Source organism: Chiloscyllium plagiosum, unplaced genomic scaffold (genome assembly GCF_037043375.1).
Source record: "Chiloscyllium plagiosum isolate Xiang-an unplaced genomic scaffold, Cpla_swu_hap1 HiC_scaffold_6, whole genome shotgun sequence".
NCBI classification, from domain to species: Eukaryota; Metazoa; Chordata; class Chondrichthyes; order Orectolobiformes; family Hemiscylliidae; genus Chiloscyllium; species Chiloscyllium plagiosum.
The window spans coordinates 88,089,591-88,116,694 of NW_028270144.1; the positions used below are offsets into that span (position 1 = coordinate 88,089,591).

Below are 27,104 nucleotides of genomic sequence, written 5' to 3' on the forward strand. Positions count from 1 at the left end.
TGGTAGAAGGTGAAAAGGTAGCAAAATTTCCATCCTGTACAATATTCCTCAATATCAACCTCAGTACACCAGCAGTGCCTTTCCTTTTCATGTTTCGAGTTTCAGACTTGTCAAGGACATTTAAAGAAATAGAAAACAATTATTTTATCAAGAGTGGCTTTGCTTGCCAGACATCACCTTCTTGAAAGGGGATTCCTCTATCTGCAATTACAGCCAATATGAATAACACAAGCACATTAGATCAGGATAATTTAACAGCATCAGCTAAGGCAAATAAAAGCAGCATAAGCAAATTGAATGCTGGAACTCTGAACTAAAAATACTGAAAATATTCAGTAGATCAGGCAGTTGGAAAGAGAAACCAGTCTAACTTTTCAGTTAGACAGTCTTTTATCAGAATGTTTATGAAAGTTATTGTTTTTGGCACAACCATCCAAAATGTATGTACATTCACAATCTAGAAATGTATAACGTTTGAGATGGTGGGCTCCATCTACAGTTATTTGGTACATAATGTTGCAATTTTGATTTAAATTCAGTTTTTATATTAAACTAAAAACATCTCAGGCACAAGCCTTAGACACAAGAGTGGGACTTGTTTCTTTATTGTCATTCAAGATCTTTAAATAATCAATTTTTAATTTAGTACTTGAGTAGTCACGTGTAAGAAACTAAGAGATTCTGTTCCTGTTGTAGGGTGCATCTCAGTGTTGGATAAATCTTTTTTTTTCAGCTTTCTCAGATTCTACATTCCATTTGTTTTATAGACTGCTAAATTGTTTGAAATACACTTAATTCAATACTAACTAAATTCAACACTTACTATACAATGATCTTAAATATCCCTTAGTAATTCAGATTTCCTATCATACAATTTTTTAATATAGATAGCATGTGGAATCTACACATACTTTAATCAATGAACAAATCTATACCAGCTATGCAGATGTCTCTTGATTAAACCTGTGAGGTATTATCACTGTAGTTCTACATCCCCCTCCTATCTGCTTTCTTATCACCTTAATGGTGCTATTCATACTTATAAAGGTTGTTACACTTTATATCCTTGATTCTTAACTAGTTTCCCAGAACAACGGAAACATATCACATCATTCCAAGTGTTTTGGCTTAATTTCCCATCATGCTGAGAAAAAAAGTGATCATAGCTATATTCATTTTTGCTAAGGTATTAAAGTGTATTTAAATATCAATTTTAAGTAAGTGTCTCCTGATGTAAAGGTTGAATCGTTTAAACAACACAACAGATTCCAAACAATGGTTTGGTAGTACGGAAGCTAAAAATGGCAGAAGACAGAGACATACTGCTGAGGTTTTCCATCTTGCACACATCAGGACAAAGGCAAGAATGTCAAATTCCAAACAATCAACAATTCAAACCACAAGAGGAAAAAATGTCAATTGGTTGGCAAAGTCAACTGCAGCTGGCCTTGGTTTTACCATGAAGAAAACAACAATATGATTTCATGACTGTTCAATAAGTGCTATCCAATCAAAATATACTCATAGCTACACTAGCAACCAAATTAAGATGAACAGTCAAACTCATAACATAACGCTTGCTAGAAGCAGCAAACATTCATATGCAGGGACAGCTTGCTGTAAACAAAGGAATATATTTAACTCTGGTGTCTTTTCTTTTCAGTTTCCAGAGAGCTCAAGAAACTTTTTCAGTCCCCTTTGATTTCTCCTTAGCAACATCTCAGCCAATGTCCACTTGCTAACCAATCAGCAGCCTTGTTCCTTATGGTATAAATTGTGATTATAGTTTGGCGTTCTTCCATTTTTGTCAGTAAATCAAAACCAAAAAGCTTCAGCAGTGTCTTTCTCTCTTCAGTAATAAGACCAGCTTTCTTACTCTCTGTTGGCATTGTGCTTTGCTAAGAAAGTTTACCATGCCGTACATCAGGCATTGTGGCAGTACTACTCTCTGACAAAAAGAGAGGGTCTTACAACAATGGCCCTGCACAGCCGCCAACTTGCCTTTGACAGCATCTCCAAGCCCATAAACTTTGCTATCTTGGAGAAATGCAGAAGATGCACAGAACACCACCACCTGCACACTATCTTGACTTGAAACCATATTGCTATTTTTTTCATTGGCACTGGGCAAAATTCTGGAACTCCTTTTCTAACAGCACTGTGTTTATCGCTATACCCAGAAGACAGCAGCAGCTCATTAGATCAGGTCACCACTAAGTTCTCCAGGGAAATTCGGCATAAGCAAAAACATGCAGGCCTAGCCAGCAACACCAACACACCACAAACAAATGAATAGAGAAAACAATCATCACTAGCCATTTATATACTTCCACCATACGTTCCAGATGCTCAAGCAACTCTTATCCAGAACAACAGAGAACACACATGCAGCATCGAATAAGAACATATATGTGCAATACTGAAACCTTAAGCATCAGCTTACATCAGTCAAATTGTTACATGAGCTACATTTCCAGGCCAAGTCTTGCCAGATTTAAATTGGCATTTGTTTTTAAAAGGTTTATTGAATTTGAAGAGCAATTTTGTATTCACTTTTTGTTTTAATCCAACATGGGCACAAACTTCAACCATTAAATCAATACAGCCTTCTTCCTTAACTTGATAACTTTGACCATTGTAGTTGCTTGCTGTGATACCCAAGAAACTGGAGCAGCTTCAGCATCTGCTCAATTTTGGATCAACTCTTTACTTATTGGCTTTCTAGTATTTTATAAGGGGAGACTGGAAAGGCTGGGACTCTTTTCACTGGAGCTTAGGAGGTTGAGGGGTGAGTTATAGAGGTTTATAAAATGATGAGGTGAACAGCAAAGGACTTTTCCCTAGGGTGGTGGAGTTCACAACTAGAGAGCATATTTTTAGGGTGAGAGAAGAAAGATTTAAAATGGACATGAGGGGCAACATTTTCACACAGAGGATAGTTCATATGTAGAAGTGGCAGACACAGGTATAGTAACAACATTTAAGACATTTGGACAAGTTCATGGAAAGGAAAGGTTTAAAAGGGATTTGGGCCAAAAGCAGGTAAATGGACTAGTTTAGTTTGGGAAACTTGGTCAGCATGACAAGCTGGACTGAAGGGTCTCTTTCCATGCTGTATGACTCTACAACTATAAAGTCTAACTGTTCTTGATTAGTAGTTGAGTTTCATTGATATAACTACAGACATTAGGAGACATAGACAGAGAGAGAAAAATCACAGAATTATAAATTTATAGCATGGAAGGCAGGGATTCATTTCATGGTATTCATACCAGTCAATAAATAGCAATCCAGCCTAATTTCCCTTTCCAGCTCTTGGCCAAAAGCCTTGTAGGTTCCAGTACTTCAAGCGCACATTCTAATAGCTTTAAAAATTACAAGAGGATTTCCTGCGCCTCACAGAATGACCCAAACTCTAAATAAAAGAAACTGGAATACCAACAGAGACAGAGGTCCAAAGAACCACCCCTGACATTTGGTGGGCAGACAATGCAATCAAGTTCAACATTACTCTGACATGAATGACATCCATGACATCTGCCAGTCATTTATGGCTTAGTTACTAAGAATCAGTTCCTCTGAGGCTTAAAGATGGGGCAAATCTGATCAAGAAAGGGAAAACAGTCAAAGCCCATTAGGGGGAGCATTTTGAATAACTTTTCAATCAAGAATTCACTGTTATAAGACTAAGATATTGAAGCAGAAGTAGGCCATTTAGCCCATCACATCCACTCAAATCATTCAACCAGGTCATGGCTGATCGTCTGAGCTCCAACTCCACTTTTCCACCTTTTCCCCATAATCCTAGAAAATCTATTAGCCTTGAATATACTCAACAATCGAATCACTACAGCCCTATGCAGTCAAGAATTCCACAAAAACACTACCCTCAAAACGAATCTTCTCATCTCTTAAATGTATGACCCCCCTCATTTTGAGATTATACTCTCTGGACCTAGACATACATACAAGGGGAAACACCTCTCTGATTTACATTGTCAAACCCATTAAGTGATATATGCTTCATAAAGATGCCCTCTTATTATCCTGAACTCCACAATCTCTCAAGAAAATCTCTTCACACCTAGGATCAACCCAGTGGAACGTTCCTTGGATTATCTCCAATACATGTACACCTTTTGTTTAGATAAGGGTATCAGACTGTACAGAGCATTGCAGCTGTGGTCTAAACAATGCCTTGGAGAGCTTTTGCAAGCCTTCCCTATTTTCATAATCCCCACTCTTTGAAATAAAGGCCAATATTCAATTTGCCTTCCTTATTAACTGCTGAACTTGGATGCTCACTTTTTGGGATTCATACAGAACATTCCCCATATCTCTGTACAGCAGATTTCTGCAGTCTTCCCTTATTTAAATAATATTCGGCTTTTTCTATTCTTCAAGTCAAAACCTCACAGTTCTCCACATTATATTCCATCTGTCAAGCTTTTTCTCACTTACTTAAACCATCTAAATCTCTCTGTTGATTCCTTGCATCACTGCATTGTTCCATCTATTTTTGTGTCATTCACAACCTTGGCAAGAGCGTATTCACTTCTGTCATCTAAGTCATTAATAACATACTATATTGTAAATAATTTGTTCCCCCAGCACTGATCCCTGTGGCACTCCACTAGCTGCAGGTTCCTGGCTCACCATTATTTCCTCAGTCTCATTCCCTAAGGTCCCAAGGTGTTGACAGAGATGTATGCAATCCTATTCCACAACACCCAGAGAAGGGGTGCTCAGAACTCCATCTCACCTATGGAGAAGTTAAATGCCATCACACCAATGAAGAACGACAAAAGCAGCAGATGATAATGGAAATAATAGTAAAATTTTTGTAAGTACTAAAAAGAAATCACATTACAGCTCCATATCCTCATCCCACGGTCTGGAATGAAAAATAAGTCCCAAATGGTCTCAAAGATACCAAGACTGTGCCATCTCTAAGAAAGAGGAAAATCCAACTGTGGAAGTGACATTTAAGGAGAATCATTGCAAGAGCCATCTAAATTGATTGACTACGTTTGCTGAAGAGTTACTTTCCGCACATCTCAACTTGGGTTGGGTCCACAAAGGGAAAGCTTACCAACAAGAAAAATGATGCAATAAATGTTTATAAACAGCAATTTTTAACTTGTTAAAAGCCTTCATGCTTAAATTGAGAAGTGCTCTGCAGGTTTCTACTGAAAATGGATGCCTTCCAAAATTTCTCACCATTCTTCACCTGTTTAATGATGAAACATGAGCAGTGATCTTTAGCAGTGGATACATCACAAAGCCCTGAGGCTAAGTCAAGAATCAAACCAGGCTGCGTCAAAGCCCTAGCTGCTCTTCATAGTTACAATATTCCATTAGACTAGAAACAAACCCCCTGCTGGAGGGTAAACTATTTAATCTTTAATGACTCCAAACAAAAACGCCTTCAGGCACTGACCACCAAAACATTTATGATGCTGAAGTCCTGTGTTGGAAACAGATCTTCAGACAATCTTTGGCATCTGTACTGATGCATTTGAGAAGTTGGGACTAATACTCAACACTCAAAAGACCAAAGACTTACAACAACAAGCACAAAATACACACGTTGCACTTCCATTGATTAGGATTCATACCATATGCCTGAAAATGGACACTTTTAATACTATGGAAGTTATCCTGTTCCAAAGGCTGGCACTGACAAAGACATCCAAAATCACCTGGAGTCTGCTGATGCAGCATCGGCTGCCTGGGGATGCAAGCATTGGAAGATTGCAACAACAGGACTGAAGCAAAGCTCATGGCTCCCCAAACTGCTGATATTTGTACTATGCAGTTTAGGACTGAAACATGAACAATATAAAGGAGGCACCTCAAAGCCCTGGATTCATACTATCAATGCGGGCTGCAGAAGATCCAAAATAGCATGCAAAAGAATAGTCATGTTAGCAACAGTGACCTCTCAAGCAGGCACCACAAAGCATCAAGGCTACAATCTTTTTTTTTGAATCATAGAATCTTTAAGATGCTGATAGAGGACATTCCGACCATTGAGTCTGCACCGAACATCCGAAGCATTCCCACCCAGACCCACCCCATCCCAGTAACCCTATACTTATCACAGTTAATCCACTACCCTGCACAACCCTGGACGCTACAGGGCAATTTAGCATGGCCAATCCACCTAACTTACACATGTTTGTACTGTGGGAGGAAACCAGAGCACCCGGAGGAAACCCATGCAGGTACAGGGAGAATTTTCAAACTCCGTAGATCTCTACCATCAGTTTCATCCTGAAGAAGGGCCTGTGCCCGAAACGTCGAATCTCCTGTTCCCTGGATGCTGCCTGACCTGCTGTGCTGTTCCAGCAATAAAGTTTCAACTTTGATCTCCAGCATCTGCAGACCTCACTTTCTCCTCAATCTGAATATCAAATTCCAGGCATCTAATCCAGATTGAGAAGCACAGCAGGTCAGGCAGCATCCGAAGAGCAGGAGAATTGACATTTCGGGCAGAAACCCTTCATCAGGAATGACCTGGGGCTACAAAATCTTAACAGACATATTATATGGTATACTTTTCCAATCAAAGGTGTAAATAAGGAAGACCACAGTGTAAATAAAGTTATTTAAGTTGGAGAAAAGACTTACAGAACTTCTTGGATTTATTCTTTTCTTTATTTCTTGCATCATACTAAAATCTTGTACAGTTCTGCAAGACAAAATGCAGCAGTTATGAATCCCCAGTGGATTCAAATGTTGGTAAAGATACTCACAAAACAATGGAGAGACATAAAAATCAAGGTTAATAGAACAACAATTTGCACTCATATAGTATACTCAACATCTTAAAACATCCTTCTGCACTTTACAGGGGCATTTTCAAACAAATATTGGCACGAAGCAACCAAAAAGTTGACCAATGAAGTAGGATTTTTGTTGCCTATTGGAGAGAGAAAGGCAGAGACCTCAGCATGTAAAGGCACAGGAACCAGGGAAAGATATTATTAAAACTAAGGTGTAAGAGCAGAGGTATTTGTAACAATCTTCAGTGCTCCAGTGACTAAGAGTGGATGATCCATTTCTGCTTCCTCAGCCAACTTGATTCACTCGTGACAAAAAAAAACTGAAAGCACTAGATATTGCAAAGATTACAGAATCTGACAACATGCCAACAATAATATTAAAGACTTGTGCTTCAGAATTTGCCATGCCCCTAGCAAAGCTGTTTCAGTACAAACTACAACACTGGCATCTACTCAATAATATGGAAAATTGTCCAGTTATGTCCTTTACATGAAAAGCAGGACAAATCCAAGCCAACCAAATTACTGCCACATCAGTCTACTCTCGATCATCAGTAGAGTGATGAAAGTTGTCATCAGCAGCACTGTCAAGCAATAATCTACTCAAATGATGCTTAGTTTAGGTTCCACCAGGGACATTTCACTCCTGACCTTAATCCAGAGGAGAGTCAAGAGTGACTGACTTTGAAATTCAAGCCATGTTTGACTGAGTGCAGCATCAGCAGCCCTAAAAAAATTAGAATAAATTGGCACAAGGCACAAAACTTCGTTGGTTAGGGTCAAACCTAGCAATAAGGTAAATGGTGTGGTTGTTCAGTCATTCAATTGTGTGGTTGTTCAGTCATTTCTGATTGCATCAGAAGCACTTAATCTCCTACAATTCTGCTAAAGATTATTTTAGGTACAAGATAAATAAATTCCAACTAATTTTTTTTTTAAGTTTATTTTTTAAAAAAGTTTTTGTTAGTTGCCTTTTTATATCTTCACCATCCTGCAGGGTTTTGGAATTGAGAGATGCAAGAGAGATCAGGAGGGGCCACTTGAAAGGATTTAAAAACAAGGATGAGAATTTTCAACTCAAGAGGTTACCAGACCAGGAATCACTGCAGGTTATAAATACAAAGAGCAAATTGAACTTGGTATGTGGCATGATATAGAAAACGAGTTTGCTGGTGCAACAGGCAATAAGGAAGGTAAATAGAATTTTAACAACTGTACAAGACATTAGTGAGACTGCACCTGGAGTATGGTGTACAATTTTGGTGCCCTAATTTGAGGAGGGATCTAATTGTAATGCAGGCAGTTCAGAGGATGTTCATTAAATTGATTCCAGAGATGAGGAGCTTGACTTGTGAAGATAGAGTGAGCAATTTAGGCCTATACTCTCTATAGATTAGATGAATGAGAAGAGATCAAATTGAGATATGTAACATGCTAATGGGATTGACAAAGTAGATGTAAAAAGGTATGCTTCCTCACTTTGGGCAACCTAAAACAAGGAGGTCATAGTTTCAGGATAAGGGGTAGCAGATTTAAAACGAAGAGGAGGAGGAGAAATTACTTCTCTCAAAAGGATTGAGACTGTGGAATTCACTACACCACTGTGTGGTTGATGCTAACACATTGAGTAAATTGAAGGAGTTTGACAGATTTTTAATTAGTAATGGCTGGAAGGGTTATGGAGAAGAGGCAGGAAAGTGGAGTTGAAGCCAAGATGTGATAAGCCACAATTGTACCAAGTAGTTTAGTGTGGCTAAATTGCCTACTCCTGCTCCTGGTTCTTACATTATGTTCTTTTTGACAGCAGTTAGCTAAATTCCGGTTTAGACAGTGGAGGCCAGCCGACAGAGTACGAGAATAGCTGTGGGATAGTGTCAGAAAATACAGTGAGAGCAATGAAGAGAATGGCTAGATTGAGGAGTTTGAGATTGAGCATTGATCTACCTAATGTTCAATTGGAAGAAATTTCTTCTCATCCAATACTGGACATCGAAAAAGGAGCATGACAAACCAGATGCAGTGGAAGCAGCTCATGAAATTATTATATTTTACAGTTGGATAATATCAATGTACAATTGAAAGTCAAAGAGAGTAGGTACTTTAAAAAATACAGGAGTACCTAGAATAATCCTTAGCAGGCTCCAAGAGTTACGGGAAGTCAAGTTTAAACATTTAGTAACCACTGCTGTCAATAGCAAAATGAGCAAAATGACTTTTAAATTTATTAGCAATAAAGTTAGCCAGGCAAAATTAAACAATGAAGTAATCTAATTCATATCTATGATTTAAACCCAATGACCTTAGCTTTCAGCCCCATTCATACAGAAGACAGACAGACAGACAAACAAACAAGAAAGCAGAGTTATGAGGCAAATAATACAAAATAACAAAACTTGCCAGATTGCTTAAGTGACTTTCATAATGTGCTGTTCCACAAGCATAGATGATGGATTCTTGGTTGATTTTCTGAAGATGTTGGTCAGAGCCATCTTTTCAGTTCATTCAGTGGAAGTCAGTGATAGTTATAAGTTAGTCTCTTGTTATCTGAACTTCCAGTACTGCTAGTGGCAGGTTGGGCAGACAGCACTAAAATCTTCAGGTTGTAGCATCAGCAGTCAAACTCCCCTTCACAAAAACCCAGTTCAAAATTCTGGCCTCTTCCTGTCAGACGGACCGTTTCCCCATGAGGAACCAGTTACCATTCAACATCTGCAATCTGTCTGAGCATAATGTCGCTCCTAGACCTGCTGGAACTAATGTCCAGGTAACTTGTAAAGGCTAAACATCTGCTTTCTGGTTACACATACTGCTCTCCCCCTGCCACCTGGTTTCGAAGAGTCTACAGAAGCTTTTGATCACAAGTAACGTACAAATAACTTCTAGGCCTGACCTCACAAACAGACAACAGTTTGATTGGTCTTTTTAAAAAGAAAATACAAGCTGCTGCTCAGTCCAAAGGTCATCTTCAGCTCAGTTCTCAGTTCACAGCACCAAACCAAAATTAATAAAATAATGAAAGATCAACAAGGGTTCTAACAGCAAATTTCTACAAGAAATATGGTTTTGAGAAATGAAGGACAAATTGAGAAACTTACATGATGCCTCATACATAAAAACAATGAAAACGTGAAATCTATATGTTGAAGAGGCTAAAGCCTACCTTTTAGATAGCTTTTCTGATAATCTTGAGAGGAAATACATCACGGTTTCTGAAAGAGGAATAAAATTCTATCTAATAATGAGCTTGAAGTTAGAAACAAGAACACCACAACCACGATGTACATTACCTGGGTCCTTGGCCATTGTGCCTTTTAATGCCCTGTGTGCAAAGCTTTCATAACCAACTAAGAGTGCCAATTGGTTCCTACAAGCCAATAGTTGGTCCAAACACAGTAACATTTCAGGGTTGGGATACAAGAAGATCTTGTAAGCAGCTTCTCGCACCTAGAGATCATACATAGGAACACATCAGATATTTGAGGGGGAAAAAGGTATTCATTAAGAGAAACAAAAATAACTTTTTACAATTCAAGATTACTACTAACTACCTGTTTTTTCTCCGACATCCACTGGCCTCCTGAATGAAAGCACCAAAGGATTAAATTTTACAGGTAAGAAGGTCAACACAACTGGTGAATGTCAACTAGATGGCAGCAGAGTTGTAGAGTTTGTGAATGAAAGATTAATGAAAGATTTTTTAAAAATCAGTAACTCCTTTGCATACTTGAGTCTTAAGCCTTTGGTGACAGTCTGACAGTTGTCAATTTTAAGAGTCCTTCCAAAAATCAATACCAGGAAGCCACATAATAACACCATAAGACTGAGGCTACCACCACTTTTGTATTTCTGCAGGTCATCTCAAAGCATACAGCATTACCTCTTCAAATATTTATATATGTAAATGGCTCTCAAACCTTCTCAACAGCAGGTTCCTTAGATGATCTGCAAAGTCTTCATCCTGCCTATCTGTCCTACCTTACCCGCTCATCATCAAAAAAACTCATTAGAATTAACAAGTAGTAAATTAATAAAGAATGACACGACTTTTGATGAAACACCAATGAGGTAATATTGATTTCATATTAGATAGCCAAACTCATATCCAGCTCCACATTTAGCTGATTCTTCCTCTGTTTTCAGCCCCATTTATTCATGCAGTTATGCTGTAACAGTAGAAAAAAGTTGCTTGTGGAGCCACATTGCTGCTGTGTGTGTCTTCAACTTTATTGCACACACGTCATCTGATCTGGATTGAAGGAAGTGATGACCATAGAGATGTGGGCTCTGGCTTATTCTATCACTTGTCCTTGGCAGTGGCAATGCACATCAATATCATGTATTTTGGACTTCCCTGGGCTACATTTATGGAATGACCCTACCACAAGAACCACTGTAGTGCATTGTATAATTTTAAATACAAGCAGTTCTCCTGCAGCAAAATGCAGAAAGACCTGGACAGTATCTTGGTTTGGGCTGACAAGTGGCAAGTAACATTCATACAAAAAAAATGTGGGACAATGACCATCATCAACAAAAGAAAATCCAAGAGAATCATCCCTTGACATTCAATGGCATTGCCATCACTAAACACTCTACTTTCAACATCCTGAGGGTCATCAGCGACCATAAAATGAACTGGACTAGTCACATAAATACTGGAGGCTACAGGAGCAGGTCAAAGGCTAGATAGACATTCTGTAGCAAGTAACTTGCCCCCTTGACTGCCACAAGTCTGTCCACCAACTACAAGGCACAAGTCAGGAGTGTGATGGAATGCTCGCCAATGCCTGGATGACACCATCCAGAACAAAACAGCCCTCTTGATTGGCACCACATCCATTCCCTCCACCACTGGTGCTCAGCAGCTGCAGTGTATACTATTGACAAGATGCACCACAGAAACCCAACGATCCTTAGACAGCACTTTCCAAACCCAAAATCACTGCTATCTAGAAGGACAATATTAACATTCGTTTCAAGAGGGCTAGATTACAAGACCAGAGATGGCCTACTAAGGCTGCATTTGGAATATTGAGAGCAGTTGTAGACTCTGCATCTAAGGATAGATGTGCTGGCCCTCCAGAGGAGATTTACAAGCATGATCCTAGGATGAAGGATTTGTCATGTAAAGTACAGTTGAGGACTCTGGGCTCAACGTAGTTTGGAAGGGTGAAAGGGATCTGTTTAAAACTAACAGAATATTGAGAGGCCTGGATACAGTGGATGTGGAGAAGATGTTTCCACAAGTAGGAGAGATTAGGGCCTGAGGACATAGCCTCAGCATGAAGGGATGACCTTTTCGAACTGAGGTGAGAAGGAATTTCTTCAGCCAGAGGATGGTGAATCCATTGAACTCATTGCCACAGAAGGCTGCAGAGGCCAAATCATTGCATGTATTTAAAACGGAGATAGTAAATAGATAGGGTCTTTATTAGTAAGGGGATCAAGAGTTACAGGGAGAAAGCAGGACAATGGGCTTGATAAACATACAAACCTGATTGAATACTAGAGCAGACTCAATGGGCCAAATGGCCTAATTCTGCTTTGACAACTTATCAATAATCCCATTATGAATCTTTGCAAAACATCATTTCCACTTTCCACCAGACCAAGAATTATTAAAGGCAGGCTTAGTCCTACTGAATTAAATGTACAATTTTTATAAAGTGATATTACCATAAAGAGTATGGTTGTAAACTTCAGAGTCATTTAAGATGGATGGAAACACTTTAGCCCGACTTCGTACACCTATGCTGTGCAGCATGTGAATATAAATTTTCTTTTATTCATAATAGTTATAAACATTAAAATGGTGGTAATTATTTGAAAAGAAACATTGATTTTGGTTACAATTTAGTCATAATACCTTTTCCTGTTAATAATATTCAGCTAATTTCTATTTACATTGCTGCAAAAGACTTGTAAAACTGAGAGCAAAAGTGTAGAAGTCAAAATTGCTTTATAAATGAGGACAGAGTGTAAAGGGAGGAAGCAATGATAAATCTATTTGGAAATTATCACATTGATTAAAACACACCATACTGCAAGCAGTTTCACAGAAATACCATTATTGCTGTCGGGCATACAGCAGGAATAAGAAACTACGGTCATTGGATTCATGAAACATCATGCTTAAAAAAGACATTTAATAACAGTTTTCAAACCTATAATTAGTTCATCACCTCTTCGATTTGAAAAGTTCCAGGTCAACTTTAATTCACCAATTTAAATGCATCCATGAATTTACCAGTTTCTAAGTATCTATGCATACTGGTTGCATAATGTGCACTCTTTTTTTTGGTCACAACCCTGGAGGTGGCACTTGAATAGATTAACAATTTCAATCAAGACCATAATGTTAAGTTCTTTTACTCTTGAGATTCTTACACATTTGGTGCAACTGCAACAAACCAACTTCTGTGAACAAGATTACATTAGATTACTTAGTGTGGAAACAGGCCCTTCGGCCCAACAAGTCCACACCGACCCTCCTAAGAGCAACCCACCCACACCCATTCCCCTACATTTACCCCTTCACTTAACACTATGGGCAATTTAGCATGGCCAATTCACCTAACCTGCACATTTTTGGACTGTGGGAGGAAACCGGAGCACCCGGAGGAAACCCACGCAGACACGAGAAGAATGTGCAAACTCCACACAGACAGTTGCCCGAGGCAGGAATTGAACCTGGGTCTCTGGCGTGGTGAGGCAGCAGTGCTAACGACTGTACCATCGTGCCGCAGCAACCAAATTTATTAAGCACAGTACAGTTCAAGCTTTCTGGAGGAACCTTTAACACACACCTTGCAGAGCTTACATGGTCGTGGCAAAAGCTCTCTCTGAATAAAGGAAACAGGCTTTCCCTTCTACAAAACTCCCAATATCACAGTTATTACTGCCCACAAGGCAATTCTCAGCCATATCCTAATAGTCACATGCCACTCAAGATACAATGCAGTGACCACCCACCTCCAGAAACAATGAAATGCAAATTATCCCTTAATGGGCAAATCTGTAGCAAATTGTTTTTTGTAACTATAGAGGAGTAGTCAAATTCTAACTGTAATGTTCTGACTGATTTCTGGATGAAAATGTAAATCATCTCTGAATAGTAAGGAAATGGGCTGTGTAAACATCCCACATTCCACCTTTCAGACAAAGACACACCACCTTACTCCCAGGGCATTCAATTTCTTGCAGGTCAGCAGAGCAAATTAACTCTTTAATATTTTAGTAAGGTATCATACATGGAAACGTGATTATAAAATATAACCAATAAATAAGTACCACAGCTGTGTGGGTAGAGAATTCCAATGACCTGTACAACTAAGTGTTGAAATTTCTGTTCAAATGAATTCAAAATGCTCACCCCTTATTCCGATAACATGATCCATAATTCGAAAATTTCAAAACAGGGGAAAATATCGTCCTAGATTCAGGATCACAAACCTGCCCAAAGGGCACATAACCTCCAGCTGATATTTAAGTGCAGTCGTGAAATATAATTTCATAGAATCATAGAGATGTACAGCATGAAAACAGACCCTTCGGTCCAACCCGTCCATGCCGGCCAGATATCCCAACCCAATCTAGTCCCACCTGCCAGCACCCGGCCCATATCCCTCCAAACCCTTCCTATTCATATACCCATCCAAATGCCTCTTAAATATTGCAATTGTGCCAGCCTCCACCACTTCCTCTGGCAGCTCATTCCATACACGTACCACCCTCTGTGTGAAATAGCTGCCCTTTAGGTCTCTTTTATATCTTTCCCCTCTCACCCTAAACCTATGCCCTCTAGTTCTGGACTTCCCGACCCCAGGGAAAAGACTTTGCCTATTTACTCTATCCATGCCCCTCATTATTTTGTAAACCTCTGTAAGGTCACACCTCAGCCTCTCCCTATAGCTCAAATCCTCCAACCCTGGAAACATCCTTGTAAATCTTTTCTGAACCCTTTCAAGTTTCACAACATCTCTCCGATAGGAAGGAGACCAGAATTGCACGCAATATTCCAACAGTGGCCCAACCAATGTCCTGTACAGCCGCAACATGACCTCCCAACTCCTGTACTCAATACTCTGACCAGTAAAGGAAAGCATACCAAACGCCGCCTTCACTATCCTATCTACCTGCAACTCCACTTTCAAGGAGTTATGAACCTGCACTCCAAGGTCTCTTTGTTCAGCAACACTCCCTAGGACCTTACCATTAAGTATTTAAGTCCTGCTAAGATTTGCTTTCCCAAAATGCAGCACCTCGCATTTATCTGAATTAAACTCCATCTGCCACTTCTCAGCCCATTGGCCCATCTGGTCCAGATCCTGTTGTAATCGGAGGTAACCCTCTTCACTGTCCACTACACCTCCAATTTTGGTGTCATCTGCAAACTTACTAACTCTACCTCTTATGCTCGCATCCAAATCATTTATGTAAATGACAAAAAGTAGAGGGCTCAGCACCGATCCTTGTGGCACTCCACTGGTCACAGGCCTCCAGTCTGAAAAACAACCCTCCACCACCACCCTGTCTGTCTTCTACCCTTGAGACAGTTCTGTATCCAAATGGCTAGTTCTCCCTGTATTCCATGAGATCTAACCTTGCTAATCAGTCTCCCATGGGGTACCTTGTCGAACGCCTTACTGAAGTCCATATAGATCACATCCACTGCTCTGCCCTCATAAATCCTCTTTGTTACTTCCACAAAAAACTCAATCAAGTTTGAGAGACATGATTTCCCACGCACAAAGCCATGTTGACTATCCCGAATCAGTCCTTGCCTTTCCAAATTCACGTACATCCTGTCCCTCAGGATTCCCTCCAACAACTTGCCCACCACCGACGTCAGGCTCACTGAACTATAGTTCTCTGGCTTGTACTTACCACCCTTCTTAAACAGTGGCATCATGTTAGCCAATCTCCAGGCTTCTGGCACCTCACCTGTGACTATCGATGATACAAATATTTCAGCAAGAGGCCCAGCAATCACTTCTCTAGCTTCCCACAGAGTTCTAGGGTACACCTGATCAGGTCCTGGGGATTTATCCACTTTTATGCATTTCAAGACATCCAGCACTTCCTCCTCTGTAATATGAACATTTTGCAAGATGTCACCATCTATTTCCCTACAGTCTATATCTTCCATATCCTTTTCCACAGTAAATACTGATGCAAAATACTCATTTAGTATCTCCCCCATTTTCTGCGGCTCCACACAAAGGTCGCCTTGCTGATCTTTGAGGGGCCCTATTCTCTCCCGAGTTACCCTTTTGTCCTTAATGTATTTGTAAAAACTCTTTGGATTCTCCTTAACCCTATTTGCCAAAGCTATCTCATGTCCCCTTTTTGCCCTCCTGATTTCCCTCTTAAGTATACTCCTACTTCCTTTATACTCTGAGGATTCACTCAATCTATCCTGTTGATACCTTACATATGCTTCCTTCTTTTTCTTAACAAAACCCTCAATTTCTTTAGTCATCCAGCATTCCCTATACCTACCAGCCTTTCCTTTCACCCTAACAGGAATATACTTTTTCTGGATTCTCGTTATCTCATTTCTGAAGGCTTCCCATTTTCCAGCTGTCCCTTTACCTGCGAACATCTGCCTCCAATCAGCTTTTGAAAGTTCTTGCCTTATACTGTAAAAATTGGCCTTTCTCCAACTTAGAACTTCAACTTTTAGATCTGGTCTATCCTTTTCCATGGCCCCAAAGTGCTCCCCCACTGACACCTCAGTCACCTGCCCTGCCTTATTTCCCAAGAGTAAGTCAAGTTTTGCATCATCTCTAGTAGATACATCCACATACTGAATCAGAAAATCGTCTTGTGCACACTTAACAAATTCCTCTCCATCTAAACCCTTAACACTATGGCAGTCCCAGTTTATGTTTGGAAAGTTAAAATCCCCTACCATAACCACCCTATTTTGCTTACAGATAGCTCAGATCTCCTTACAAGTTTGTTTCTCAATTTCCCTCATAGTCACTTCACCTTCATCTTGTTTTATCTTCCATCAAATTAGCACACAGCAATTTAAAATTATTCATCTGACATAGGGTAAATCCCAGAAGTGAGAGAAGGGAGACTTTGATAATTAATTTTAAAATAACAAAAAAAAAATGGCTGCGAACAATCAGAAACGAAAACAATCACTTGTCCAGTCACAAAAGATATGAGACTTAAATACATTGAAAGTAGCTCATAATTTAATTTTAAATTTGTTCTTAGAGTGAAAGGGTGTGAAAATGTGTTTTGTTTACATGTATTTAAAAAACAGGCCCTTAAACACTGGGTTAACAGTTCAATGCTTCAGAAAAAAAAGATGAGGAAAGAAGTTGCTCTTGCCTAGTGATAGATTTGAGAAATCCAAAAGTCAAAACAAACCAGAAAAGGTCAGGCAGCATGCAAGTCTAATTAGAGGGAGTCCCTAGCTGGGGAGATGTTGCCATTAGCATGCTCCAATTAACGTCAGCTGAAAACATCTGAGTTGGGTAGGAGAAAACTCCAAGACAACCAATAAGGATATTGAAGTCATGGATTTAAAAGAATCATGTCCAATACTAAGGGATCCAAGTTCACAGTTTGTTTAAGGGTCTCAGGATGAAACATTAATTGAAGAAAATTGCATTGGGTTAATGCAAAAATTTTCTAAAAGAGACCAATTACAGTAATTCCACCTAAACAAGGAGCTCTAGCATGGAGACAGGGGCGAAACCTCAATGAGATTTGGGTACCAGTAAATGGATCAAATCTTTGTTTCTGACATTTGTCATAAAACCATTTCAAATTGTTCTTGTATAGTGTGATAAAGTTCATGTCTTTCTTTCATGTGAAATAAACGTTTAAGTTTTGTTTTTTATGTTTGCTTTTAAAACCACATTAGCAGCCTCTGTGAATTATTCATGAAGAAGATTATGGTCTAACAAATCAGACCTCACTCTACAATCTGATGTGTCCAGTATTGCCGTCAGCTCGAATGAGCTGAAAAATGTGTTGCTGGAAAAGCGCAGCAGGTCAGACAGCATCCAAGAAGCAGGAGAATCGACGTTTCGGGCATAAGCCCTTTCCAGCAACACATTTTTCAGCTCTGATCTCCAGCATCTGCAATCCTCACTTTCTCCTAGTCAGCTAGAATGATAAAATGTTGAACAGCTTGCAGGTACAGGTTTGACTACTAGTCAGTTCTACAAAGTAATTTATAAAGTTTCAGAGACTCAATCAAATGTCTTTAGTTTACCTCACTCCCAGACAAGACTTTAAATTAGGGCTCATGGAGCTGGGGCGGGGGTAATATATTAGCATGAATGAATCTTTCAACAGATATGAAATAAAAATAAGAATAATGAGAGAATATTCAAATTGATAGGCTGTGATGAGTAGAGTGCCAAAAGGATCAGTGCTGAGTCAGTTACTTACAGCTTATTGTAATGACCAAGACAAAGAGAGTGAAAGCAATGTACCCAAATTCGCTTATGTTAAGACAAGAGATTATAAACTATGAGGTCACAAAACAGCTAAAAGGTAACAAATCCAAGCAAATGAGCAACCTTAATTCTACTTTAAAATAAAATATGGAGTAATCAAGTTAAAAATCACACAACACCAGGTTATAGTCCAACAGGTTTATTTGGAGTCATTGATGAAGAAGCAGTGCTTCGAAAGCTCGTGATTCTAAATAAACCTGTTGGACTATAATCTGGTGTTGTGTGAATTTTAAATTTTGTCCACCCCAGTCCAACACCGGCACCTCCACATCATGGGGTAATTGAGGAAGTGAAAGGTTATTCACTTTGCTATTAGAAGAAATAAGCAGAACATGTCTCACAAACTTGATTGAGTTTTTTGAAGAAGTAACAAAGAAGATTGATGAGGGCAGAGCGGTAGATATGATCTGTATGGACTTCAGTAAGGCATTCGACAAGGTTCCCCATTGGAGACTGATTAACAAGGTTAGATCTCAATGGCACCCGTATGGGCCCCAGCTATGCCAGTCTCTTTGTTGGCTACGTAGAACAGTCAATCGTCCGTAATTAAACCGGCACCACTCCCCACCTCTTCCTCCGCTACATTGATGATTGTATTGGCATCACCTCATGCTCCCGCGAGGAGGCTGAGCAATTCATCAACTTCACTAACACATTCCACCTTGACCTTAAATTTACCTGGACCATCTCTGACACCTCCCTCTCCTCCCTGGACCTCTCCATCTCCATTAATGACGACCGACTTGACATTGACATTTATTTTACAAACCCACCGACTCCCATAACTACATGGATTACACCTCTTCCCACCGTACCTCCTGCAAAAATGCCATCCCGTATTCCCAATTCCTCCGGCGTATCTGCTCCCAGGAGGACCAGTTCCACCACAGAACACACCAGATAGCCTCCTTCTTTAGAGACCGCAATTTCCCTTCCCACGTGATTAAAGATGCCCTCCAACGCATCTCGTCCACATCCCGCACCTCCGCCCTCAGACCCCACCCCTCCAACCATAACAAGGACAGAACCCCGTGGTGCTCACCTTCCACCCTACCAACCTTCACAAACCACGGTGGCACAGTGGTTAGCACTACTGCCTCACAGCGCCTGAGACCCGGGTTCAGTTGCCGCCTCAGGCGGCTGACTGTGTGGAGTTTGCACATTCTCCCCGTGTCTGCGTGGGTTTCCTCCGGGTGCTCCGGTTTCCTCCCACTGTCCAAAGATGTGCAGGTCAGGTGAATTGGCCATGCTAAATTGCCCGTAGTGTTAGGTAAGGGGCAAATGTAGGGGTATGGGTGGGTTGCGCTTCGGCGGGTCGGTGTGGACTTGTTGGGCCGAAGGACCTGTTTCCACACTAATGTAATCAAATCTAATCAAATCTAATCAAATCAAATCTAAAAAATCATCCGCCAACATTTCCGCCACCTCCAAACAGACCCCACCAACAGGGATATATTTCCCTCCCCACCCCTTTCCGTCTTCCGCAAAGACCGTTCCCTCTGTGACTACCTGGTCAGGTCCAGGCTCCCCGACAACCCATCCTCCCATCCTGGCACCTTCCCCTGCCACCGCATGAATTGCAAAACCTGCACTCACACCTCCTCCCTCACCTCCATCCAAGGCCCTAAAGGAGCTTTCCACATCCAAAGTTTTACTTGCACATCATTTATTGTATCCGTTGCTCCCGATGCAGTCTCCTCTATATTGGGGAGACTGGACACATCCTAGCAGAGCGCTTTAGGAACATCTCTGGGACACCCGCACCAATCAACCACACCACCCTGTGGCCCAACATTTCAACTCCCCCTCCCACTCTGCCGAGGACATGGAGATCCTGGGCCTCCTTCACCGCCGCTCCCTCACCACCAGATGCCTGGAGGAAGAACGCCTCATCTTCTGCCTTGGAACACTTCAACCCCAGGGCATCAATGTGGACTTCATCAGTTTCCTCATTTCCCCTTCCCCCACCTCATCCCAGTTCCAAACTTCCAGTTCAGCACTGTCCCCATGACTTGTCCTACCTGCCTATCTTCTTTCCCACCTATCCACTCAGCCCTGCCCCCCCCCCCCCCCCCGCCGGCCTATCATCTTCATCCCCTCCCCCACTCACCTTTTGTACTCTATGCTACTTTCTCCCCACCCCCACCCTCCTCTCACTTATCTCTCCACCCTTCAGGCTCTCTGCCTGTATTCCTGAAGGGCCTTTGCCCGAACGTCGATTTTACTACCACTCGGATGCTGCCTGAACTGCTGTGCTTTTCCTGCACCACTCTAATCTAGACTCTGTTTCCAGTATCTGCAGTCATTGTTTTAACCTAGATCTCATGGAATTCAGCGAGAACTAGCCATTTGGATACAGAACTGGTTCAAAGGTAGAAGACAGAGGGTGTGGTTTTTCAGACTGGAGGCCTGTGACCAGTGGAGTGCCACAAGGATTGGTGCTGGGCCCTCTACATTTTGTCATTTACATAAACGATTTGGATGCGAGCATAAGAGGTACAGTTAGGAAGTTTGCAGATGACACAAAAATTGGAGGTGTAATGGACAGTGAAGAGGGTTCCCTCAGATTACAACAGCATCTGAACCAGATGGGCCAGTGGGCTGAGAAGTGGCAGATGGAGTTTAATTTAGATAAATGCGAGGTGCTGCATTTTGGGAAAGCAAACCTTAGCAGGACTTATATACTTAATGGTAAGGTCCTAGGGAGCGTTGCTGAACAAAGAGACCTTGGAGTGCAGGTTCATACCTCCTTGAAAGTGGAGTTGCAGGTAGATAGGATAGTGAAGGCGGCATTTGGTATGCTTTCCTTTACTGGTCAGAGTATTGAGTACAGGAGTTGGGAGATCATGTTGCGGCTGTACAGGACATTGGTTAGACCATGTTGGAATATTGCGTGCAATTCTGGCCTCCTTCCTGTCGGAAAGATGTTGTGAAACTTGAAAGTGTTCAGAAAAGATTTACAAGGATGTTGCCAGGGTTGGAGGATTTGAGCTACAGAGAGAGGCTGAACAGGCTGGTGCTGTTTTCCCTGGAGCGTCGGAGGTTGAGGGGTGACCTTACAGAGGTTTACAAAATGATGAGGGACATGGATAGGGTAAATAGGCAGTCTTTTCCCTGGGGTCGGGAAGTCCAGAACTCGAGGGTATAGGTTTAGGGTGAGAGGGGAAAGATATAAAAAGAGACCTAAGGGGCAACTTTTTCATGCAGAGGGTGGTACGTGTATGGAATGAGCTGCCAAAGGATGTGGTGGAGGCTGGTACAATTGCAATATTTAAGAGGCATTTGGATGGGTACATGAATAGGAAGGGTTTGGCGGGATATGGGCGGGGTGCTGGCAGGTGGGACTAGATTGGGTTGGGATATCTGGTCGGCATGGACAGGTTGGACCGAAGGGTCCGTTTTCATGCTGTACATCTCTATGACTCCATGACTTTATCACTAGCTTTTGAAATGCTACTTCTTCAAGTGGTTGACCTAATCCTGATGAAGAAGCAGTGCTTCGAAAGCTAGTGATTCTAAATAAACCTCTTATCTGGTGTTATGTGAATTTTAAACTTTGTCCACCCCAGTCCAACACCAACACCTCCACATCATGGGGTAATTGAGGAAGTGAAAGGTTATTCACTTTGCTATTGAGAAGAAATAAGCAGAATATTTTTTAAATCTGTGAGGCTTTGAGATGTGGATGTTCAGAGGTTTGGGTGGAAGAAATACAAAGTTTGCATGCAGTTACTGCAGGCAGCTAGAAAGGCAAATGGCATCTTACGTTTATTGCAAAGGAAATTGGGATTGCGGTATAAGAATAAACAAGTTAAGCTGTTATTGCGCAGGGTTTTGTTGCGACTGTACTTGGAGCATTGTGTGCAGTTTGGATTCCATATTTATGGATACAATTGCAGTGGAAGTAATGTAACAAAGGTTCACTTGATTGGTTCTTGGGTTGTCCAATGATGAGAGACTGAGTAAACTGGGTATATATTCACTGGACTTTAGAAGATTGAGAAGTACTCGCTGAAGTATACAATTCAGAAGAAGTTTGACAGAACAGAAGGAGAGTTTGTTTTCCTTCGCTGAAGAACTTGGAATAATGGGGCGTCTCCAGATAAGGACATAATCATTCAAACCTGTGGTTAAGAGAAATTTCTTCACTCAGAATTCTAAATCTTCAGACTTCTTTGTCCTACAGGTGCTGGATGCTCCATCATCAAATACACTTACGATGGATTGATTTTCGATATCTCAGGTAATCAATGATATGGGGAGTGGGAAGATTTGTTTAAACCGATGATCAGCCATGGTTATATTGAATAACAAAGTAAGCCTGACAGATAGTATTGTCTACTCTTACTGAATCTTAGGTTTGTAAAAACAAAAATTAAGTGACTAATTTTAACTGCCTTCCCTATTAGCTCACGTTTCCTTATTCTACTTTAAAATGAAATTTTCCAACAGCATGCTTCCAAGGTAAGACCTCTCGGCTTTTATTCTCTCTGCACTCAGATGTGTCAGTTCAGACTCCTTCTCGCCAACACTGCTGTCCCCTCTCCCAAGGTTGGACCGCACACTTTTACACATGCTCTCAAACTTGGCTGCAGACATTTTCACTCACCCAAAATTTCAATCTCCTGCTGGGAATCTCCTGCTAAACCCTGTCTGGCCAAGTTTACTGTCTCACAATATCTTAGTTTCCTCACTCTCTAATGTGACATTGAGTTTAGATCACCATAGAAAGACACATTTTCCCATGGGGGCTTGAGCTCATCATCATTTTTCGTAAAATATTTTAATTTAATCTTTATAAGTTTTCATTCATTTCCTGACGTTTAGTTACAGTAACCCACCAGGGGCTGTTTAAACCATTACTTTTGATTTTAAGAGTGGGAACACACACCTAACCCTGAGCAAAGAGTGGATGAACTTTTTCTGAAATTAAATGCAGAATCAAAATAACGACTATTGGCATAAAATACAAAGAAATTGTCTAACACAAATGATTGGATGCACCATATTTGCAGACAGTTTTGATGACGGGGTCTTTAGTCACTCTGAGCGATGAATATGCAACAAAAGAAAAATGGCTTTTTTACTGTTTAGGCAGATGTCTGAAGTTAGATCAAGTGTCAATTTGCAAAACCAATTGCAAATGAAATCAGTGTTAGAGGGTTAGATTTCCATGGCATAACTTAAAAAAAGTTGTTTATATCACACCATTTATTTTACAGCTTGAACATGCTGAATTTAATCATACAGCGTTTTATGCTGGTGGAATCAAATCTAATTTAACAGAGAAGAAAATGAGTCAGATCCAAAACCAATTATATTTACTCATTAATTATGTGATGCCCATCTGGCTGCATCTGGCTATGTCGGTTCACTCTTCTAACTTGAAACTTCAGTCTTTCTGCAATTCAGTTCAATTGACAACTTAGCACTATGCTCTCTTGAGCAGTAGGTGGGCATCACAACAGTCTGGCCCTCGTGGAATTCTGCTGATCATCATGGAGCTCTTCCAGCATCTAAGAATTCATAACCTGGGGAAAGTCCATAGGTAACTTACCTGTCTGGTTTAAAAATATCAAATTTGTCCCAAAGTAAACAAACATTTAAACCATGACTGTAATCAAATGTGTGGCTTTCTTTGCACTCATTATTATTATTATTATTATTATATATATATAAAAATTAAAGTATCTTCCACCATTAATACAAAACCTGAACAAAACCATGTTTGTCTGATCGCTTCAAAATTGGATCACACTGCATGTGTGGAATTAAGTATTAAATATGAAGATGATCTAATCAGTGCACACATACACAAAAGAGAATATACTCCAAACAATGCCAAATAAATTAAACTTACTAAGTCATCGGGAACATCCGCATGAAGACTGTTCACATGAACATAATCGTTTTGTATGGAGAAGTAGTGCTGAATGTGTTCTGGGATAGCACTTCGGTCAATCTTGTTGGGTAAATGAGTGCCCAGCAAAAAACTATTATTCAAGTCCAGCATCTGAACGTTAAGGTTCACCACCTTTTTACGCTGTAAAGACAAAAGACAGAATTGTGCATAGCTGCATGTAGGGGAAACAAAGAATAGAGGAAGGAGAGAGTAGTGGAACTTCAAGCCATAGGTTACATACTATAACTGATTTCACAGGTGCACTTTGCATGAAATCACAGATGCACAGTCTACAATATTTCAGTTTTAAAAGAAATGACTAGGACCTCACCAGCTTAGAATGATAATTAACATTTGCACTACACTACTCAAAAAAAAAGAATAAAACAATTGCCTCTCGACATTCCCATCACCGAATGCTTCACTTCCAACATCCCGGGTGTTATTACCTTGGATCAGAAATTAAATTGGACCATCCATATAAATACTGTGGCTACAAGATTGTGTCAGAAATTAGCAAATTTGATGCAAAAGACTCATCTCCAAAGCCAGTCCAAGGCATGAGTGTGATGGAATACTCTGTACTCATTTGGATGAATATAGTTCCAACACAAGAACTCGCCACTATCCTGCAAGCCTGACCACCCTGGCCGACCCATTGTCTCAGCATGCTCCTGCCCCACTGAACTCATCTCTACCTACCTCGACACTGTCCTATCCCCCTTAGTCCAGGAACTCCCCACATACGTTCGAGACACCACCCACGCCCTCCACCTCCTCCAAGACTTCCATTTCCCCGGCCCCCAACGCCTCATCTTCACCATGGATATCCAATCCCTCTACACCTCCATCCGCCATGACCAGGGCCTCCAAGCCCTCCATTTTTTCCTCTCCAGACGAGCCCAACAGTACCCTTCCACCGACACTCTCATTTGTTTGGCCGAACAGGTCCTCACCCTTAACAATTTCTCCTTTGAATCCTCCCACTTCCTCCAGACCAAAGGGGTAGCCATCTGCACACGGATGGGCCCCAGCTATGCTTGTCTCTTTGTTAACTACGTAGAGCAGTTGATCTTCTGTAATTACACCGGTACCACTCCCCATCTCTTCCTTCGCTACATTGATGACTGCATTGGCGCCACCTTGTGCTCCCACAAGGAGGTTGAGCAATTCGTCAACTTCAACAACACATTCCACCCTGACCTTAAATTTACCTGGACCATCTCTGACACCTCCCTCTCCTTCCTGGACCTTTCCATCTCCATTAATGACGACCGACTTGACACTGACATTTTTTTACAAACCCACCGACTCCCACAACTACATGGATTACACCTCTTCCCACTCTACCTCCTGTAAAAATGCCATCCCGTATTCCCAATTCCTCGGGCGTATCTGCTCCCAGGAGGGCAGTTCCACCACAGAACACACCAGATGGCCTCCTTCTTTAGAGACCGCAATTTCCCTTCCCACGTGGTTAAAGATGCCCTCCAACGCATCTCATCCACATCCCGCACCTCCGCCCTCAGTCCCCACCCTTCCAACCGTAACAAGGACAGAACGCCCCTGGTGCTCACCTTCCACCCTACCAACCTTCGCATAAACCAAATCATCTGCCAACATTTCCGCCACCTCCAAACAGACCCCACCACCAGGGATATATTTCCCTCCCCACCCCTTTCCGCCTTCCACAAAGACTGTTCCCTCCGTGACTACCTGGTCAGGTCCACGCCCCCCCTACAACCCACCCTCCCATCCTGGCACTTTCCCCTGCCACCGCAGGAACTGTAAAACCTGCGCCCACATATCCTCCCTCACCTCTATCCAAGGCCCCAAAGGAGCCTGTCACATCCAAAGTTTTACTTGCACATCCACTAATATCATTTATTGTATCCATTGCTCCCGATGCCGTCTCCTCTACACTGGGGAGACTGGGCGCCTCCTAGCAGAGCGCTTTAACAAACATCTCCCGGACACCCGCACCAATCAACCACACTGCCCCGTGGCCCAACATTTCAACTCCCCTTCCCACTCTGCCGAGGACATGGAGGTCCTGGGCCTCCTTCACCGCCGTTCCCTCACCACCAGACGCCTGGAGGAAGAACGCCTCATCTTCTTCCTCGGAACACTTCAACCCCAGGGCATCAATGTGGACTTCAACAGTTTCCTCATTTCCCCTTCCCCCACCTCACCCTAGTTCCAATCTTCCAGCTCAGCATTGTCCCCATGACTTGTCCGGACTTGTCCTACCTGTCTATCTCCTTTTCCACCTATCCACTCCACCCTCTCCTCCCTGACCTATCACCTTCATCCCCTCCCCCACTCACCCATTGTACTCAATGCTACTTTCTCCCCACCCCCACCCTCCTCTAGCTTATCTTTCCACGCTTCAGGCTCTCTGCCTTTATTCCTGATGAAGGGCTTTTGCTCGAAACGTCGATTTCGCTGCTCCTTGGATGCTGTCTGAACTGCTGTGCTCTTCCAGCACCACTAATCCAGAATCTGGTTTCCAGCATCTGCAGTCATTGTTTTTACTATCCTGCATGGCCCAACTCACACCTTGAACATTTTCTCCCTTCACCATCAACGCCGTTGCAGCAGTGAGACTCATCTAGAACCTCAGAAAGGCCATTAGACATAACTTCCATATCTATAATCTCTAGCATTTAAAATGCCAAGGGCAAAAGATGTGCAAGATCATCACCTGCAAGCTCCATCCTGACTTAAAGATATATAGCCATTCTTTCAGTGTCACTTGGCCAAAATACTGGAATACCCTCACCAACAGCTACATGGATGTCCCTTCACAGCAGTTCAAAGCAACAGCTCATCACTACCTTTTCCAGAATAACACGGGGCAGGCAACAAATACTGGCCTGGCCAGTGATGTCCATATCCCACTAATGAATTTTAAAAATCCAGCATATG

General features: G+C 41.5%; 1 protein-coding gene across 1 annotated transcript in view; it reads right to left on the minus strand.

The window, feature by feature from the left end:
• Window positions 1-27,104, minus strand: part of LOC122550751 (mitochondrial intermediate peptidase-like) — a 156,970-nt gene that overhangs the window by 98,975 nt on the left and 30,891 nt on the right. Inside the window, exons 6-9 of the mRNA XM_043691957.2 lie at window positions 24,135-24,317; window positions 10,076-10,232; window positions 9,949-9,997; window positions 6,634-6,694 (exon numbers count right to left, since the gene is read on the minus strand). Of these exons, the coding sequence (XP_043547892.2) occupies window positions 6,634-6,694; window positions 9,949-9,997; window positions 10,076-10,232; window positions 24,135-24,317 (450 nt within the window). The remainder of the gene's footprint in view (window positions 1-6,633; window positions 6,695-9,948; window positions 9,998-10,075; window positions 10,233-24,134; window positions 24,318-27,104) is intronic.